Source organism: Podarcis erhardii (assembly GCF_964252035.2).
Source record: "Podarcis erhardii genome assembly, chromosome: 8".
NCBI classification, from domain to species: Eukaryota; Metazoa; Chordata; class Lepidosauria; order Squamata; family Lacertidae; genus Podarcis; species Podarcis erhardii.
The window spans coordinates 50,839,214-50,858,434 of NC_138499.1; the positions used below are offsets into that span (position 1 = coordinate 50,839,214).

A 19,221-nucleotide genomic window follows, 5' to 3' on the forward strand; every position below is an offset into this window, starting at 1 on the left:
TTATACTAAACTTTGTCTAATGAGGCAACCTATATCTTAGGCACTATAACAGTTTGTTTTAATAACAAGTGTTTAAAAAACCTTTATTTTATATGGTATCTGATGGATCGTGTAAATTGTAGCATGTTTTTATCGTTTTCTCTAGGGACTAGTTGTTAAATCTAAACAGTTTCCTCTGTGAACTAATTATCTGGTATAAGCAGCTGCCTTCAGTAATCTGGGGAAGTAGAAGCAGAGAGTGAGTTGTCGTAGTAATAGCAATGACAATAATATATAAGTAGCTAGATGTTCAGATGGCTATGTGCTTAACTAACCAACAGAAGGCCATAATTTTTAAAATAACTGATTAAAGATGCTGCCGCATTAACTGCTTAACACTTAACTGCACTCACATAATAGAGATGTAACTTTAAAAAATGCTCTGAGCATCTCTCCAAAGACAACTAATGTATGTTTTCAGCTCACTTGGGATGCCTTTTATGAGATATAAACAAATTGGCACCATAAGGAGCTGAGTTTTATTGCTATCTCTCTGCTAACAATATCTTATTCCTCAGGGTTTCCCATGCACCTTGAGACCAACATGAATTCAAATCCAATTAAGACAACTTTCAGTTTGCTAGTCTAAACAAATGAATGAAATCTCTCACTGTTCCCCAGTGGGTGTAAGGCTCCCCTCCAGTCCACTATATAGGCTGTGCCTACTGGCCCACCCATGATTATATATTGTTTTATTTCTAGTAATATACCGGTAAGTAAAGCCCTGCACCACATACTATGGAAGAAGTTACTGTTCCACACACAGCAGCACACTCATGGTAGAGAATTCTGATGCAGCATTAAATTTCAATAATCTCTCATCACTCTTTTTGTTTCCAGGTTTGGCCATGTGAAGCATCCAAGCAATTTTTTCAAACCTTCTTGAAAAAGAAAGGTATACATGGTTTATAGCTGGCCACTTTTTTCCATACTTCTTTGATATATAAGACTATACCAAATATCCTGGGTTTTCAAAATATTATGCTTCCAGACATGTATAGATTATGGAATTGGTGCTGCTCATGCAAATTTGTTGCTGTTCCCACATGACATCATCATCAACAACAGAATGCTAGCCTGTATTTCCCCCCATTTAATCCATATTTACCCTTCCTATGGAATATCTGATAAATTGGGTTTTTTTAACTCTTGCCAAAGACTTGCTTGCAATATCCGAAGTTGCTTGCAACATTGAGTCCACATCTGGAAGAACTCATTGTTTCTCAACAGTTAAATTGGTACAGCAATTAAAGAGGCTACTTAGGAAGTCTGTAGAATCTCTTCCTTTTGAAGAGTTGGAGCCGGGCTATACTTAAGCCTCTGTCTGGGATGTTAGGTAATGGGCATCATATTCAAGGGGAAGACACTGGATGCCTTCCAGTTCTCGTTTCTTCTGTATACTTCTGCGATTCTTCTCACAAAAAGAGTTAGGAAGTCATGAACTTTCCTTTAATCTTCACAGCATTCTGTCACATCAAAAGAAAGACCAGAAACTCAGTGATTTAGGTTGCAATCCAATGTACATTTGGATTGTAAACTCCATTGAACACAGCGGACTCACGTGTTAAGTCAGAAGCTATAATCTAGGTGTTGGATGATTGCAATCAATGCTGTTTCCATCCTGCTACACTTCAGCTTCTGCTAAAACCTATGTTACTTCACTATATGCTAAGGCCAAGCTTGTGTACGGTAATTAATTTCAATGTATTTCAATGGAAGCAAAACAGCGAAGATAATGTAACTATTTACATAACATTTGTGGACTAAAAATGATTGTGAATATTGCCCATGTTCTCTTACGTGTTTCCATTCCTGACCTGACCTCAGATAACCATGAAAATTGCAGGAATTTCCACTCCTGTTTCCATTTCTGATTAAATTTCTCAACATCCCTAGTTGTTGGTCTCTCCTGCATGCTTTCCTAGATTCAAATGGTACTGGATAATTGTGAAAGCTTATGATGGGAGAGGGCCAGACATATTGTTTCTATATCTTAAGAACTGGCTAGCAAATTTTTAGTAAAAAGGAAGACCCAACCGTCTTCAGCAGCCATCAAAGTTATTCAGTCTTACTCATTGAGAATTTTATGGGAAAAGAAAAGAAATGAAGGGTTTTAAATCAGGATTGTGTGCTCCAAAGCCAAAACATTTTAATGCCAACTATAGAATCATTTATTCCACTGTCCAATATCTCCTCAGCTAACGCCCAGCTTTATATAGAGACAAATGTTATCCAGGAAAAAAGGGAAGGCATTTTAACATGGGATTATTTTTCTCACTTGTGATGAGAATGTCAGAGATTCTGCAGTTGTTGAATTTAATAATAAATGTCACAAGTATTACTTGTTCATGCATTATATTTTATTGTATTGCTGATAGTGTCCAGAATGTTTGGATACTTAAAACCAAAAAGGTTAAATCTGAACAATTCTATTAAACAAAGTGTACCATATATAGATGATTATGAAGATGTCTAGTAAATGGTAAATGTACATTGTTCCAACTTATTTCAGTGGTGGAGTTTGTGTATGAAAAATAATCAAAAATATAAAATCACCATTGTCATCTTCTTTGTATGCCACCATTCCATGGTTAAAACCATGCTTAAGGTGACTTACAACATGAAAAGATTTGCATAATTACAAACATAACAAAAGTCGTCATAAATGGTAAATAAAACACATCAAAAAGAACACAACCAAATTGAACCATTTCCACATAAATCATAATAACATCTAAACCAGTGTTTCCCAACCTTTTTTGGGCAAAGGCACACTTGTTTCATGAAAAAAATCTCGAGGCACACCACCATTAGAAAATGTTTAAAAAATTAACTCTGTGCCTATATTGACTATATATAAAGTAACTCTCTTTAATAGGAATCAAATAAACACAAATAAAGTATTTTATAATTACTTTATTATGAAATAGTAAGTAAACAGAAATATGAAAAATTATAAAATACTTTATTCAGTGAACCTGTGAGGGCCCGCCCTTTGCGGCAGCCGATTGGCTGCCGCCGTGGGCAGTGAATATTAATGATGTATCATTTTTGTGCTTCATGCTGTGGCCACAGACATGTGATCTGATGGTGAATTTGGGGTGACCCAATGCAAAAATCCTGAGAATCCCTGTGGATCCATGTTTTGTAACCACGTTTTTGCACCATTGCAGCCCCAGGCAACAGTGGGTGTGTGATTTTGGGGGGGCAGGCTGTAGCCATGGACATGCTATGTGATCTGATGGTGAATTTGGGGTGACCCAATGCAAAGATCCTGAGGATCCATGTGGATCCATGTTTTGTAACCACATTTTTGCACCACCGCAGCCCCAGGCAACAGTGGGTGCGTGATTTTTGGAGGGCAGGCTGTAGCCATGGACATGCTATGTGATCTGTTGGTGAATTTGGGGTGACCCAATGCAAAGATCCTGAGGATCCATGTGGATCCATGCTTTTAAACCACATTTTAAGTGGGGAGGGAAGGAAAAACACAGAACGGACAAGGAGCACGAGAGGGGTGTGCAGAGAAGCAGCTGGCTAAGAATGCAGGAGAGGGGTATAACGGGGAGGGAGGAAAGGAAGGCAAAAGTTTTCCCTCACCTACTCACCCAAGCCAGCCAGCTCGCACGCTCTCTCTCTCTCTCTCTCTCTCTCTCTCTCTCTCTCTCTCTCCCTCCCTCCTGCCTGCTTGCCTGGAGGGGAGGGGCTTTCCCTGCTCTTTGTTCCGTTTGAGCAAGCACAGCAAGGAAACAGAGGCGGGTGGGCAGTAAGACCCTGAGGCAAGTGCGGCTTGTGCTTGCTCAGCAGCTTCTTCACGGTGCTCCGCGGAACGGTGTTCTTCATCCCGGCGGCGGCGGCTCCCTCTCTTTCCTCTCAAGCAGAGCGGCCTTCCTGCTCCAGCCGCGCCTGCGCCTGAGGAGTTTCGAATCTGCCGCCGCGCGCAGGGTGACGTCACGGCCGCCGCCGGGCCAATCCGCCTGCTCGGCCCCGCCTCCCTTCTTCTCGCCTCCCTCACGAGAGGAAGCGCCTCCCTCGCGCACGGCGGATGCAGCCTGAGCAGAGTCCCCTCTCGCTTAGAGCAGTGTTTCCCAAGCGGCACACGAGGCAACGTGTCGCGGCACACTAGTGTGCCGCGGAACACCGGTTGGGAAACACTGTGTTAAGCAGCCTCAGCTTTTGTAGCTGGAGTCAGCCAGGGCCCTGCCCTCCTAGGCCAGGTGGTAAAAGGCCAGCAAGGCAGGGAGCGGGTCTTCCAGGACTCATAGCCAAGATGGTCTCCAATGTAAAATTCAATGTTGGATCATGGATCTCTTAGCATTCTCACACAATTAGAGTTTCTGTTTTAGGAGAATGTAGCAGCAAGAGTTAAGGCAGTCACTATTTCACAGCACAAACCTCTTTACAAGTATACACAAAAGTAAAAATGGGAGAGAAATTCAATTTACCTCATGCTTTCTGAAACCCAAACAGCCATTCTTTGAAATTCATAATTCTCCAAATTGTGTAATGCAGTTCCCTAGCCAAATCATTTGTAAAAAAATTCACAATCTGGGGTTAAAGTGTACATAAAAACACATACATTGGTGAAAATAACAAAAAATGCATCGTATTAGGGAAAATTGCTTGCAAAAATGTGTATATTAAGTAAAATTGCCTATAAATATGTGTATATTAGGAGATATTTGCACTAATATGCTGAAGAATTTTCATTAGGACGTTTTTTAAAAAAGCAAACTGATGTGGAAATGTGAAAAACTGAATTTAAGATTAGAAAAATGAGAAACAGAGAGAAACCAAAATGATCAGATTGATCCCTCATTACTCAGAATTACTCTAAGCCCCATAGAGTTTTATGAGCCTTACTCTCAGGTAACTGTGTAGAGGACTGCAGCCCTAATGCCCCAGTGCAAAGATTTGAAATATCAAGAATGCTTAAGTAGTAAGATTGCTAGATTCTATAAAGAAGAATGATTCTGTGTCCCACTATTTTTCAGAAGAAAATATATTGGTTGATGTTGCTCTTCCTTACATAGTGTTGCAGAGGTAAAGGAAGTTGTACCTACTGAACACTTCTCAACTCAGTTTATAATGCCTACCCTTTATTCTATTAGGATGATCTAATGCTGTCCCTACATAACAAGTGCACAAACTTTAATACTGCTGGAGTTATGGGTTTTAAACTAATATTGCATGCAGATACTTGGACATAATTATATTCAGCGTTGGCAAGAATGGGAAGATAGCACTATGAACAAATTTTGTAACGTAATAGAAAAGGGTAAATAAGAAGAAAATACTTCAGCTACTAAATCCCAACTCTTGATGAAGCATTTATAAATACTGGAGAAAGAGTACATACCTGTGTCTAACTCTACACATTAGAGGATATGGGTTTCCTTATGGAAACCCTACTCAAGTATTCAGTACCAATGAGCACGAAACACATTCCCCCAGAATGCAGATAAATTGAAAGGTGAGATTGAATGGGATCATGTCTGGATAACTATTCTGCTGTCCCACATTTATTTATATAAAATATTTATGCCCCGCTTTATAGCCTGAAGAGGCTCTCAAAGTGGTTTAGAAAAGATTTGCACAACACAGTTGCATTTAAGCATAGCAGTAGGGGAAAAAATGACATTATGTCATATGGTGTCAGGATAATTCAGGCAGAATTTCCTGTCCTCCTCTGTCTCCCTTTGGCCACAGCCAGCTAAGCAACAGCTGTTCTGAAGCAAAGGATTGGAGCTGAGCAGCTAAACACACTCAGCCCATAATGGAAGCAAATCTTTTTCTGGTAGTTCACCACCCATACTTGCCACACTGATTGTACTCCCCTGAGTTGGCACCTGTGAAGACACTGCCTATCCCAGTGGCGTAGCGTGGGTTGTCAGCACCCGGGGCAAGGCAAGTAATTTGCGCCCCCTAACCCGCACGCCTGGCACCCCCCCCCACAGTGGGCGGCGACCCGGCGGCTCGGATCGGATTCGCACAGCAGTGAGAGTGAGTGAGCCAGGTAGGGGCAGAGAGCTGCGAGTGCGAGCGCGCCCCCCCCCAGATGTTGCGCCCGGTGCGGCCTGCCCCCCCTGCACCCCCCACGCTACACCACTGGCCTATCCCCATACCCAAAATGCCATAGCGTACACACACTCAACCCTGGCTGTGTCGGCATCAGCTAGAAGGGGACCTATATATGTATGATTGTATGTGCTCCATTCATGATTTCTGTCGCCGTAGAAGGTTACCAATGCACAGGATCCATATATGTACATGCCCCTTTCAGACTGACACCAATCATGCATCAGCTGCAGCAGGGACTTGGCCAGTGTACACACTGGAGCCTATGGGACACAGCTAGCCTGTACATTTTAGATAGGGTAGCTCTATATTTTAGTGACAAGCCTATGATTATACCCATGGATTAAGCATGAGATCACACACTTTTGATTTTCACTTGTTTTCCTGCTGTTTGGCAAATGTGATTTTGAACTAACTTTCAGATCGCCATAGGCTTCATATCTTTTAAGAAGCCATATCCTTTTTATAGTGTGAAACCCATGTAGAGTAGCAAGCCATCTGCATGCTGATTGAACCTGAAAGAAACCCATTTTGCAGATGTGCCATTTGAATGTCTTACTGGCATTGTAACTTTTTTTTAACTTCTGGTAATTGCTTTAGAAGAACAAAGCTCTTTGTTTAAGGGGAGCTCAGGGAGATCATAATTGCCATAAGGTACAAGACTGTTTCCAAGTATTTCTGAATTGCTTTTCTTTCTACATTAAATATTTAACGTCTAATCTTTGGCCAAACTGTAGAAACCCACTAAGGTCCATGGGTGATGACATCAGGAAGAGAATGGAGACCTGCCAGTTAAATGCTCTGTGTAATTTTCACTATATAACCACCACTTGAAAAGTATCTGGCTGAATTTGAAATAATATGCAAGAATACAGAAGCATGTAGTCACTGAAAAGTGGCCCATAAGCAATTGGTTTCACACATTTGTGAAAAATTGAAGATTCACAAATTGTTTTTTTTTAAAAAAAATACAAACAGCTTTTTCACTTCCCAAACATTGTGAAACAAATGTTTATCTTCCTCTTCCTCTGTAAATTCTTTTTTTTTTAAGGATTGAAACAATAATCTTTATTTACAGCAACGTGCAATGTGACTTGGAACTTAAAATTATTATTATTTAATATTGGTTTTTTGCACAAATTTTCCAACATAACAACTTCATAATATCATAACAAATCTTTGGCTATCACAGCCTAAGACTTCCCTCAACCCCTTCTAATGGTTTTCTAAATTCTTCTCTATTTTTGCATTTTATTCTTCCTATGTAAAATCTTGACCCCTTATGGGTTTTTAATTGAAAGACTTATCATTCTTAGCACTTTTTGTCAGGACTGATGCCAGTACTGACTTTATCTGTGGGCATCCAGCAGTGAGATGGTAACCCAGTACTCCAAGAGGGAATTGTTTTAATGCAAGCACTGACTGAATTATTTGCTAGATCAGCTAAAGGGCACCTGTTTCTCAGTCATGTGCTCTGATACTCTTTTGCCTTTGCTAAGAGAGCAGTTTCATACCAGGCAGAGTGGACTATTTATTTTTTGTTGAAGGATAAGAGAGTGTGAATATAAACACACATAGGGTACAATTCATCCAAAACTAAACTTCCAAAACCCATTGATAGAACAGTGGACGTCCTTACCTTTTGCACTGAAAATAGTATGACAACAGTGCATCATTGTGACTAGATCATTCCATTCTACCCAGTGCTACTTTTCTAGAAAAGGAGGTGCTGGAACTCACCATGAACACCTTCCTCGTTCCTTTAGCATGGCAATGGCACCCATCTGAGAGGTGCCAGCACTGAGTTCTGGTGAGTTCTGGCTGAAAAACAATTGACAGTGCGGATGCTATACATGTGGGATGGCAAGTGACAGCTTGCAGGCCAGATCCAACCTGAACAACATATGAAGATATTGAGAAGTCCTGCTATAGATCAAGCCATATCTGCTAAGAATTTTCATATTATATTTTAAAATAAAAAATATTAGCACAAAATTCTGCATTGTACCTTATAGTACTACCTTTTGTGACAGACGATCCACAAATCAAGCACTGGTGACCATGCGTTCCAGTAATTATTTGATATGCCAAATTTATTTGCAAATGGGATTATATTTTCAATAGTTTGATACTCTGCTTTCTCAGTCAATTCTCCTCCTTAGCACTCATCCAAATTTGACTCTAATGTTCTTCATGAGATAGGACAGAGTTTGCAAGGCTATATATGTAATATGACACCTTCCGCTATATCAGAGTTTGAATTTTGATTAGAAAATTCTGTGATTAGTTTCTCAGTACAAGAAAGTTGCTTAAAAATAAAAAATAAAAAATTTGATAGTTGTGTGGAGGGGTTCTTGCAACCCAATAATTGCAAAACATTATTTATCCAATTTATGGTGGAATAGTTTGGAATACTGTATATATTAAGTAGCAGTAAGCAGACCATGTGCCTATTGATCTTTGAAGTAATGGAAGGGGAATGTCAGGAATGACTATCAGTGATAGATGAAAGCTAGGAGAGAATAAGGCAAGCCAGGCTGATGGACAGGAAGCCAACATCTGCTAAAAGGCATAATGGCACCCGAATATCACTTTCAACTTGACTTCCATGGCAGCTCTGGCTCCTGCTTATTTCAGAAATAAAATTAAAGGTATTTCAGTCACTGTACCCATTAAATTTCAATAGATGGTCTTAGTTCAGCCTTAGAAAGTTGCAGTGAGCACATGCAGAGATAGTCTTGTCTAAACTATTGTTAATAATATTTTTTAACAAAATAAATATAAAAATTTGATCCATTTTATAATGCTCCTTTTATTTAGTGCTGACAGTTATTTGCAGATAAGAAACTGAAAAGGCACTCCTTTGCTCTAAGAGAGACATGGGGAACCTCTCGCCTGCCAGACATTGTTGGACTATAACTACCATCATCCCTGACTCCATGCCATGCTCTGGGGCTGATGGGAGTTGAAGTCCAGCAACATCTGGAGGGCCACAGGTTGCCAACCCTTCATCTTACAGGAAACTGGCATGGGCTGGCATCCCCCAAAATCTATTAATTCTGCTAATAAACAAAAAAATTACATTAATACTTGCCAAGGCAAAACAGTAAGGCAGTTTGTAGTAACACTGGTATTTAGGGTGTGTGTGGTGGTTTGTTTGTTTTTTAAGATGCTAGTGTCAGTCTCAGTATAGTGCCTGCAACTATACCATCCCTAATGGCTGGGAGCAAGAATGTGTGTTGTGATTTTAGCCAGTTTTTATATGATGTATTTTTAAGTTGGCATTTTGTTCTGCTGGTGATGCTGATTATGGTGATGATTTACTTCTTTTCTATGGCTTGTCCTAAGTTGCAGGGACTGTTTGGTATTGAAATGGAAATAAATAAAAGATGAAGTATTCCATACAGACTAGTCAAGCACTACAGTGCTTCATGTGATTTTGTTACGATTAACTAAGTGCACTGACATTCATGAAATGCAGTGGCGTCGCTACGGGGGATCGGGGGAGGTGCGCCCTGGGTTCCATGTCTGTGGGAGTGACAAGAAGTCACCCTGCGGGGGCTCGCGGCAGCACGAGCAGCCATCGCGCCACCGCAGCCACATGTGGAGGATCCTCCGTTCGTGGCTGCAGCCATGAGCAGAAGATCCCAGCGCTGGTGGCAAACCGTTAAGCACAGCGCATGTGCGGCATCACATGCATGGGCTGAACGTAGCGACGGCGCACATACGCTGTATAGCGGTTTTCCGCTGGCGCCGCTCCAAAGGCATACGGATGGTGCCGGGATCCTCTGCTCGCGGCTGTAGCGGCGATGGAGGGATCCCGGCACCCTCCGTACGGCTCTGGAGCGGTGCCGGCGGAAAACCGCTATACAGCTCATGTGCGGCATCGCTACGTACAGCGCGTGTGTCCTACATAGTGACACCGCACATGCGTCCTACGTAACGACGCCTACCCAGGGTGTCACGACGCCTTCCTTCACCCCTGATGAAATGTTCACCATGGTGACGATTGGATTACTGACTTTACAAACATTCTTTGGTGAAAAGTTTTTTAAAAAATTTTACACATTTGCTTTTTTATCCAGTCATCTTACATTTCCCTATAAAATACTCATTTTAAGGCTGCAGTCCTAATATACACTTATTTCCCTATAAAATATTCAGTTTAAGGCTGCAATCCTATATACACTTACCTGGAATAAGTCTCAATGAACTTCATGGGTTTACCTCTGAGCAGATGCATAAAAGGCTGCACTGTTAGTGTAGAATTATAGAAAACCTTTTATTCAGTTTGCTATTGCTAGCTGTACCTAAAGCTATTTTAATTTTTAGAAGAACCTTAGAGTGAAGAGTTAAGAAAACTAAAGAAATACATTTGGCACTGTCAAAAATCCCTGAATTGTCCCTCTAATATCCCTGTGCTCTGCCAAACATTTAATCAAGTTTAATCAAAACTCACTGGTCTAATACAAAAACTTAATATTAGGTATGTCACCTGAGCTATGATCTACAAAGGCTCAGGATTAAGAAAAATTGACGCTCCATGCAAAACGGCAAGGCAAATGCAGTTCTGTGTGGGCAAAGAGTTTGTGTTAAATCCCAGGGTGAATATATGTGGCAGAGAGAGGAGGTATTGGATTATTGCTGGAATAGTTTTAGGTTTTAGTGAAATAAAATGAGACCCAGCGGCTGCCAGCAACAGTAACCAGGAATCTACAGTATGCTCTGTGGGTTCTTGCTTAGGCCTTGATTTTCATCCAGAACTATAGCATTTGCTGCTTCTGCCAGATGTTCGGGCTTGGGCCAACAATCCCATATAGGCTCACAGGAAAAACAAACCTTTATCCCTATGCATAACTATGAGACTCTGGCACAGTGCTCTATAGAGCTGTAAGTTATCCCATGGCTGCTGAAGGGTACTACAATTTTTTTTTAAAAAAAAATAACCATTTTCCTAAGCTTTTAAACCTGTATTCTTACCCAGTAAACAAAGGAGGAAATTTTGTTTCTTAAAATGTGGTTTTAAATGGGACTGTTAAACTACAGGAAAGCCAGGACTCTGGGTCAGCAGCCTGAAACGCAGTGGATATGCATTCAATACATAAACATGGGTGTAGCCAGGATTTTTGTTGGGGGGGGGCAGAACTGACATGATTGGTCAGTTAGTTAAGTATTTCTATTGTTTTACTTGATGGGGAGGGGGGCAGCTGCCCCTCCCTGCCCTCCCTGGCTGTGCCCATGTACATAACCTCTGCAGGCCAAACAATTGTCCCTTGCCTTTTCACAAACAATCGGGGGGAACTGCAGGACCTGTGTTGGCTTTGGAGTCTGAAGTTCCTTTCCAATTTTCTAGTTCAGTCCCTTGGTGCTAAACAGCTGGCTTCCCCATGTTCTTATGAGTGCAGGGGAATACTGGGGAAAGATGGTGTAAATATTATTTTATTATGTTTGTTTAAAAGGGTAGCAGGGTGGGAAGCTGCCCTTCAGTATCAGGGCAGCATATAGGGCAGCATAGAGCAAAAATATCAGCATCAAAATAAAATCACAGTTAAAATGAAACACAAAGGAAAGCAGCAGCTCATAATTCTGCAGGAAAATGTCAGCAGAATAGATTAAGCAATTATATACCAGCTCACGTTAGCTGCTGGAATGCCTGGGCAAATAATCATGTCTTTGCCTGGCACCAGAATGACATCACACTTGGCATCAGGCAAGCCTTCTTGGGCCCAGCATTCCACAAATAAAGAGCTATGTCTGAGAAGCCCCTTGCTCTGGCTGTCATCCCCACTTCAACTATATGGGGCATCCAGAGGAAAGCTTTAAATGACAGACACAGGATGCTTTCAGGCCACTGCTGTTTTCCGATGGGAATCAATCATATTCAAGAGAATTTAGGTTGATTTGGAGCTCTTGTGCAACAAATCCACTCCACACCCATATCCCCAAATCAGACTTTTTGCAATAAGGAAAGTGACAGAGAAATGCACTGGAAAGTGTGGGATAACAATTGCTTGATGTGGTGTTGTATAGCCTCCCTGCAAACAAATCAGAATGAATGCTCAATAAACAGCTGCTGTCATCTAACAACCCCACAAACTTTGTACAAACAAATCAGGATGAGCATTCAATTCAGGTTGTCTGGAAGTGATCACAGTGTTTGGGCAAGTTTAGGTGATAGAAGTCAGTCCTTTAAGTATTCAGGTGCTAAGTCATTTAGGAATATATGGGTAAGCATCAGCACTTTGAAGTGTGCCTGGAAATTGGCAGTAGCCATTTAAGGACTGGTAAGCAATGGTACAAGGGATGCGGGTGACGCTGTGGGTTAAACCACAGAGCCTAGGACTTGCTGATCAGAAGGTCGGCGGTTCAAATCCCCGTGATGGGGTGAGCTCCCGTTGCTCGGTCCCTGCTCCTGCCAACCCAGCAGTTCAAAAGCATGTCAAAGTGAAAGTAGATAAATAGGTACCGCTCCGGGAGGAAGGTAAACGGCGTTTCCGTGCGCTGCTCTGGTTCACCAGAAGCGACTTAGTCATGCTGGCCACATGACCCGGAAGCTGTACACTGGCTCCCTCGGCCAATAAAGCGAGATGAGCGCCGCAACCCCAGAGTCGGTCACGACTGGACCTAATGGTCAGGGGTCCCTTTACCTTTACCTTTAAGCAATGGTACATTAGTCCCCTTAGGGCTTTTAAAATCAGACATTGCCTATGCTCACTCATACCTATCCTTGCAACATTAAGGACCAGAAATTTGCCTTTAGAAAATAAGAAAACATATAAAAAGGTAAAGGTAAAGGGACCCCTGACAATCAAGTCCAGTTGCGAATGACTCTGGGGTTGCGGCGCTCATCTCACTTTAAAGGCCGAGGGAGCTGGCATTTGTCCACTTCCGCAGACAGTTTTTCCGGGTCATGTGGCTAGCATGACTAAACCACTTCTGGCAAAACCAGAGCAGCGTATGGAAATGCCGTTTACCTTCCCACTGGACCAGTACCTATTTATCTACTTGCACTGTGTGCTTTCAAACTGCTAGGTTAGCAGGAGCTGGGACCAAACAATGGAAGCTCACCCCGTCGTGGGAATTCAAACTGCCGACCTTTCGATCGGCAAGCCCAAGCGGCACAGTGGTTTAACCCACAGCACCACCTGCATCCATATATATGCACTTTAAATGGAATACCTGCAACCCTTATTGGCTTGAAGACAAAGAAGGAATAACATAAAGAAAAGCATGGGATTTATTGTTCAACATCTGGAAGTGTGTGAGCCCTGCACCCCCTTGAGTGTTTACAGAGTGATGATGAACAAATTTACATCTACCGGAATCAAGGGATATTGCAGCAGGATATCACGACTAGAGGAAATTTGCACTCCAACTGATCTCTAGGGCATTCTTTAAAAATATTTCACTTCTAACAAGTATCACTAGAAAACAGTCGTCACTCCCATTCCCTTGCGTTGAACATGCTTGTTACACTTTTTTTCTCCGCCTATACAAAGACCACAAAAGAAAGCAGTTGGCTACGTGAAGCTTGACAGAGCACCACAAGGAGAGCATATAAATCTTCTTACGTTGGCTGTGTGCCCTTGGAATTAAAGGGAAATTGTGTTTTGAATGTTTTTTCTCCCAAACACACTAGATAACAAAGTATATTGTGCCTTCACAGCTTAATATATGCTGGAAAGTTTGGCAGTTATTGGCATCTGAGGCAAGGCCTTGTGTTCCTAATCCTTCCTTCTTCTTAAAGTATAAACCAGACATTATAAGGGCTTGTGCAAAAGTCTTGGAGAACTTTGTGAACACCTCTCAGGTGGCACCTCTCAGGTAGGCACCATTGCCATTATAAGAGAACAGTGGAGGCCTTCATGGTGAGTTCTGGCACCTCTTTTTCTAGAAAAATAGCACTGCGCAGCAGGGATGCCAACTTGAAAAAAATAGGCGGGTAAGCCCCACCCATATAATGACATGATGCAGGAATACCATTTGAATGGCAATGCCCATCAACTTTGGGAGGGCAAGGTCCCCTCAAATATTTCATGGGAGGGCAAAGCCCCCTTGGCCCCTATGAGTTTGCTCCTATGACCCACAGAAAAAGATCCCTGTCTCGGGTAAGCTATTGTGCAGGGCAGGCAAAACAACACGACCGCATTTATTTTAAAAACTTATCAGCTCACTTTTAAAAATTTATATTTAATTGCATTGCAGAGGTTGTTTATATGAAAACAACAATAGCAACAAAGAAACAAACTAAAATAAAACCAGAATGGTGGTGGGAAGAAAAGCAGGAGAGCATTCATAGGTTTTGCTTATTTTCCATTTACAGGGGTATCATAAATTACCTTTACATTCAACTGAGGGAAAAGTTCAGCTTGGTAAGTGCAGTATCTAATTTATGTAACTTTTCAGCTCACATTTAAAAAGTTTAACAAAGAGTTTTACCCATCGTGTTTTTCACTAGAGAACTATCAGGTCAAAATGGATTCTCCCTTCACCAAGCATTGTTTTATCCTCCTTCAAAGATGGCATACTTACTGGGGGTTTTGGTTGCAGTATTAACCATGCTATTTGCTATAGTCCCCATGTATCATGTGTAGGTTACTCTCCATTTACTGCTAGTATGGTCTTGTATACTAGAGATAGGCTACTCTCCACTTACTGCTGGTATTGTAGCCATTGCTACAGTAAGTTTGTAGACCCTCCCTGTCAAAAAAAAATGTAGCTACATCACCACATCATGGTACAACAAAAAATGTCTATGATATAACATAATCTCATGTAGCATTTTTAATTTGTATTGGCTTTCGGTTTTGTCTATAGGGCATAGTTTTTAAATATATTGCATATACAGTGGTACCTTGGTTTTCGAACTTAATCCGTTTCGGAAGTCCGTTCTTAAACCAAAGCGTTCTTAAACCAAGGTGCGCTTTCCCATAGAAAGTAATGCAAAATGGATTAATCCATTCCAGACTTTTAAAAACAACCCCTAAATCAGCAATTTTACATGAATTTTACTATCTAACAAGACCATAAAATGAAAGCAATAATCAATGTACAGTACTATAAAATAAATAAAACAGTATTGTAGATGAGAATAATAATAATAATAATAATAATAATAATAATAATAATAATAATAATAAATCTTACCTGTACTGATGATAGTCACTGTTTGGATGGGGGGCTTTTATCCATTTCCGCAGTCACACAATCAATCAGTAGCTGAACTGGGATCTGCACAGATCCCGCTCCCCCGCCCGCTGTGGGAAATGCTTCCTAGAGTGCGCGCCTCCCGCAGTGGCATGGTGGGGGGTTGTGCACCCACCAACCAGATGGCTGGCGGGCATGCAGCTTCCCTCCCAAGCCTCTGCGGGGATTGCTCTCCTCCCTCAGCTGCATGGAGGAGAGTTGTGAGCCCACCTACCATATGGCTGGTGGGCGCACAGCTTTCCTTCCTCGCGGCTGCAGGAAATGCCTTGGTGACCCCCTTCTCTGCTGCCAGACAACGGAAGTGTGGCACTCAAAACAGAAGTGCACCCCCAAATGGAGTACGTTCATATACCAAAAACAATACCCAACCCGGAACACTCATTTCCGGGTTTGAAGTGTTCCTAATCCAAAAAGTTCATTAACTAGGCTGTTCATAACCCAAGGTACCACTGTATATACCCTTTTAAGAAAAGGGTAGGAAAATCAACAATGACATAATCTTGCCTATTACTGTGATATTTTGTAGAAAATATTTGTGTATGCATGTCATATTCAGTAGATAAAATCACTTCTCTTGCAAAATGCAATGTTCCTCATATTTCGGGAAACCAGTTTTTTTATAGGATTGCTCTACACATTAAAAAAATCAATCTTGGATGCACCGTTTTGAAAACATAGAATCAGCATTTTACAGTAAACTCAGTCCTCATCATGCTTGTAAGCTGCAGAATGTGTCCAGCCCCTTAGGTTTCTTTTACATTGCTTTCCCTTCTCAAAATTATTCTGACACTGAATCTGTTTTATAGTTTACTGAATGCTTATCATGTCATTTCAGAAAGGTTCCAAATACAACCCCCATTGCTCATCTCTTCATGCTCAGTACTGTACATGTACAAGATTTTACATTGCCCAATATTTCCTGGTCTCATCCTTTTCCCAAGTTAGGTTGTGGTACTATTGTCAGTCTTCCCTGTCCCGACAGATGTATGCTGATGCCATGAAACCAATAATGTGTATAAAACTGAATTTGATTATTTTTGGTTAAAAAATTGTTCTTAACACCATTAATCAAGACCAACTCAATATAACATTTACACATCTGTTCATTTTTCATTAAACAGAATAGTAATGCCTAAATTTAAATTTGAATAGGTAGTGCTTGTATTAAATTCCATGCCACACATTCATCTTGAAACAATAGATAATACAGAATACAGTAGCATTGCAATGTTGATTCAGAGAAATTAATTTAAAAAGTAAGCACTGCAATATGCAGACCATCATTTTTCAAACTGAGCAGTGTTTTATGTCTCATTATCAATCGCAGAAGACAGATATTTCATTTAAATCAATTATAACTGCCTCAAAACTGTATTGTGGATTAGATTTGCAAAGAGAAACAATAAAATTGTGCACTGAAAATTGTGCACAGAGAAAATGCTCATAATCAGTACAATTGCTGCAGCGTTTTACAAGTTCAGACACTGCCCTAGCCATCTTATCTTATCTATGGCATCACACTCATGCTTTGGCATAGGTAAGCACTCTTATACCAGCAATAATATAGTCTGATGTAGTACAATACTGTTGTGTATGCATGTATGGCTAAGAAGAGAGGCAGAAGCAGGTCTGATCATTGAGGATCACTTATTTAACTACTAAAGAGCCAGCTAGGTCGAAACAAGCATTATGGATCTGAGATAAGATGATAATGAATATCAGTGGTTGCGGAACTGAAGCGTATCCTTGTGAGATGAGCCACCCTAGATCCTTCATACACAACACCAGTTTAACTGCCCATTCACAGTCCCTGTCCATGTTTATAGTCAGCTGTGTCCACTGACTATAGACTCAGTTTGCTCTAGTCTCATAGACATTTTATGGGTTATACTAGCCACCATAGTCAAACATACAGACATATTATCTACAAAATACACTGTTCAATAGCTACTCATGTAGGCTTATGTTAGTATAAGCATGTCTGCAACTTGAAAAGGCAATGTCTCTCTTTGGGATGCAGAACCTCTTCCCTTGGGATGATGGAACACCAGGAGAGGGAGCTGCATCAATTTGATGTGTCATATACTGATAACAGACCAATAAACAATCATGGCTCAAGGCTTCCCATAACAGGAGGTGGAACAAGGGATCTCTGTCTAAAGCAACACAGCTGGATAAGAGCTGAGGCAGTACAATATGTTTAGGATCAAGCTGGAATATCCAGTGAGATATGATTTAGAGCATGTAACTGTAATCTTAGAAAAGGAGAGGGATGTCATAAATGTATGAGAAACGCCATGCTAAAACTCAAATCCAGCAATGAAATCAATTTCAACATACCATAGCACCTCCTTGGAGCAAGTTAAGTAGGAAACCATGCGTGCAAACATAAAGGATTCACCATATGGATCTCATTGCAAGATCTGTATAACCAGACATTTCCATTACATGTGTTTGTTAATTTTATCCATACTAATTTCTTTCATATACGTAGATGCCTGTGCCTTTACAAATCCCAACTTGTTCCTTTTATCATTATACATATATGTTAACTTAAGCTTAAGCAGCATTGTTAGTGTCAAGTCACTCCATTATGAATCCATTACTTCTGTGCTACACCCAAAAAAGTGTTTAAATCTTAGAAGAATCCCTGAAATATAGTCTCTTTGACTGTGCTTTGGCTACAATCCTAGGCACATGTACCTGGGAACACGGCCCATTGAACTCAGTGGGACTTACCTTTGAACAGATATGTATAGGATCACACTGCAACCTATAGTTTTATATCTACTTACCAAGGAGCAGATCCCATTGAACCTAACAGGACCTAGAATCATTGTAAAGTTGGAAGGGACCATGAGGGTCATCTAGTTCAACCCCCTGCAACGCAAGAATCTTTTGCCCAACGTGGGGCTTGAACCCACAACCCTGAAATTAAGAGTCTCATGTTCTACCAACTGACATTTGCTTCTGAGTAGACATATATAGTGCTGTCCTGTAAGGCTCTAATACTAAACACACTTTCCTGCAAATGGGTTTCATTGAATTCAGTGGGACTGTTTATTTTATTTTTATGCTGCCTTCAGGGAAGTAACTGTGATTAAGTCTGTGTATTGCGTAAAACTCAATCTTTTTGCATGAAGTTCCTCTCTTCAGAAAGCATGGGAAAATGCAAATCTTTTAATGGAATAAGGATACAGAATTAAACAAAGTAAAGACCCAGAGTTAATTTTAAAAGATATTTATTTATCAAACCATTTATCAAATGGGCCATCTCATTCAGAAGACCTATGGCCTGATCTGGGGAAGTCTGAGAACTAGACATCTCCTGCTCTTCCCCTTACCTTTTCCATGCACAGTCTTGACAATTTTGCATGCATTACAAAATGTGTGTCACTGCACATGGAAAACTGAGGCAAAGAGGAAATGACTGGCCATACACAAGAAGGAATTCATGCATATGACTCATTGGACCATGTTGCCATATGACAAGCAGATGTCCTGACATCACCCTCAATCTATATCACAACCTTGGTTTTCCATCTCTCTCACACACCCCTCTTCTGCAGTTTTTCTGGTTCCACTACAAATGGGTGGAAATTGCTGGGAAATGGATTTTGGCTAAACATGAAGAGGAACTTCAAGCAGTTTGACTGTGGAACTAACTGCTTCAGGAAGTAGCAGCATTTAAGTAGAGGTTTGTCAGGGCTGCTGCAGTTGCATCTCACATTGCAAATCCTGCACTGTGCTGATGGTTGGCTAGATTACCCGAAAAGAACCGTCCATTTCTTTGATTTTATCTCCTTTGTGCTAAACTCAGGCTTATAGCAAGCCAATAAAAATCTCTTTAAATGTGGATAAGTAGCAGCATGCCAAAAGTTGAATGCCATGTGTGGT

General features: G+C 41.0%; 1 protein-coding gene across 4 annotated transcripts in view; it reads left to right on the forward strand.

Annotated features, from left to right (window-relative positions):
- Positions 1-19,221, forward strand: part of GNAL (G protein subunit alpha L) — a 181,660-nt gene that overhangs the window by 17,699 nt on the left and 144,740 nt on the right. For all 4 annotated transcript variants that reach the window (XM_081873538.1, XM_081873539.1, XM_081873541.1 and 1 more), the window contains exon 3: positions 14,441-14,489. In XM_081873538.1, coding sequence (XP_081729664.1) covers positions 14,441-14,489 — 49 coding nt within the window. The remainder of the gene's footprint in view (positions 1-14,440; positions 14,490-19,221) is intronic.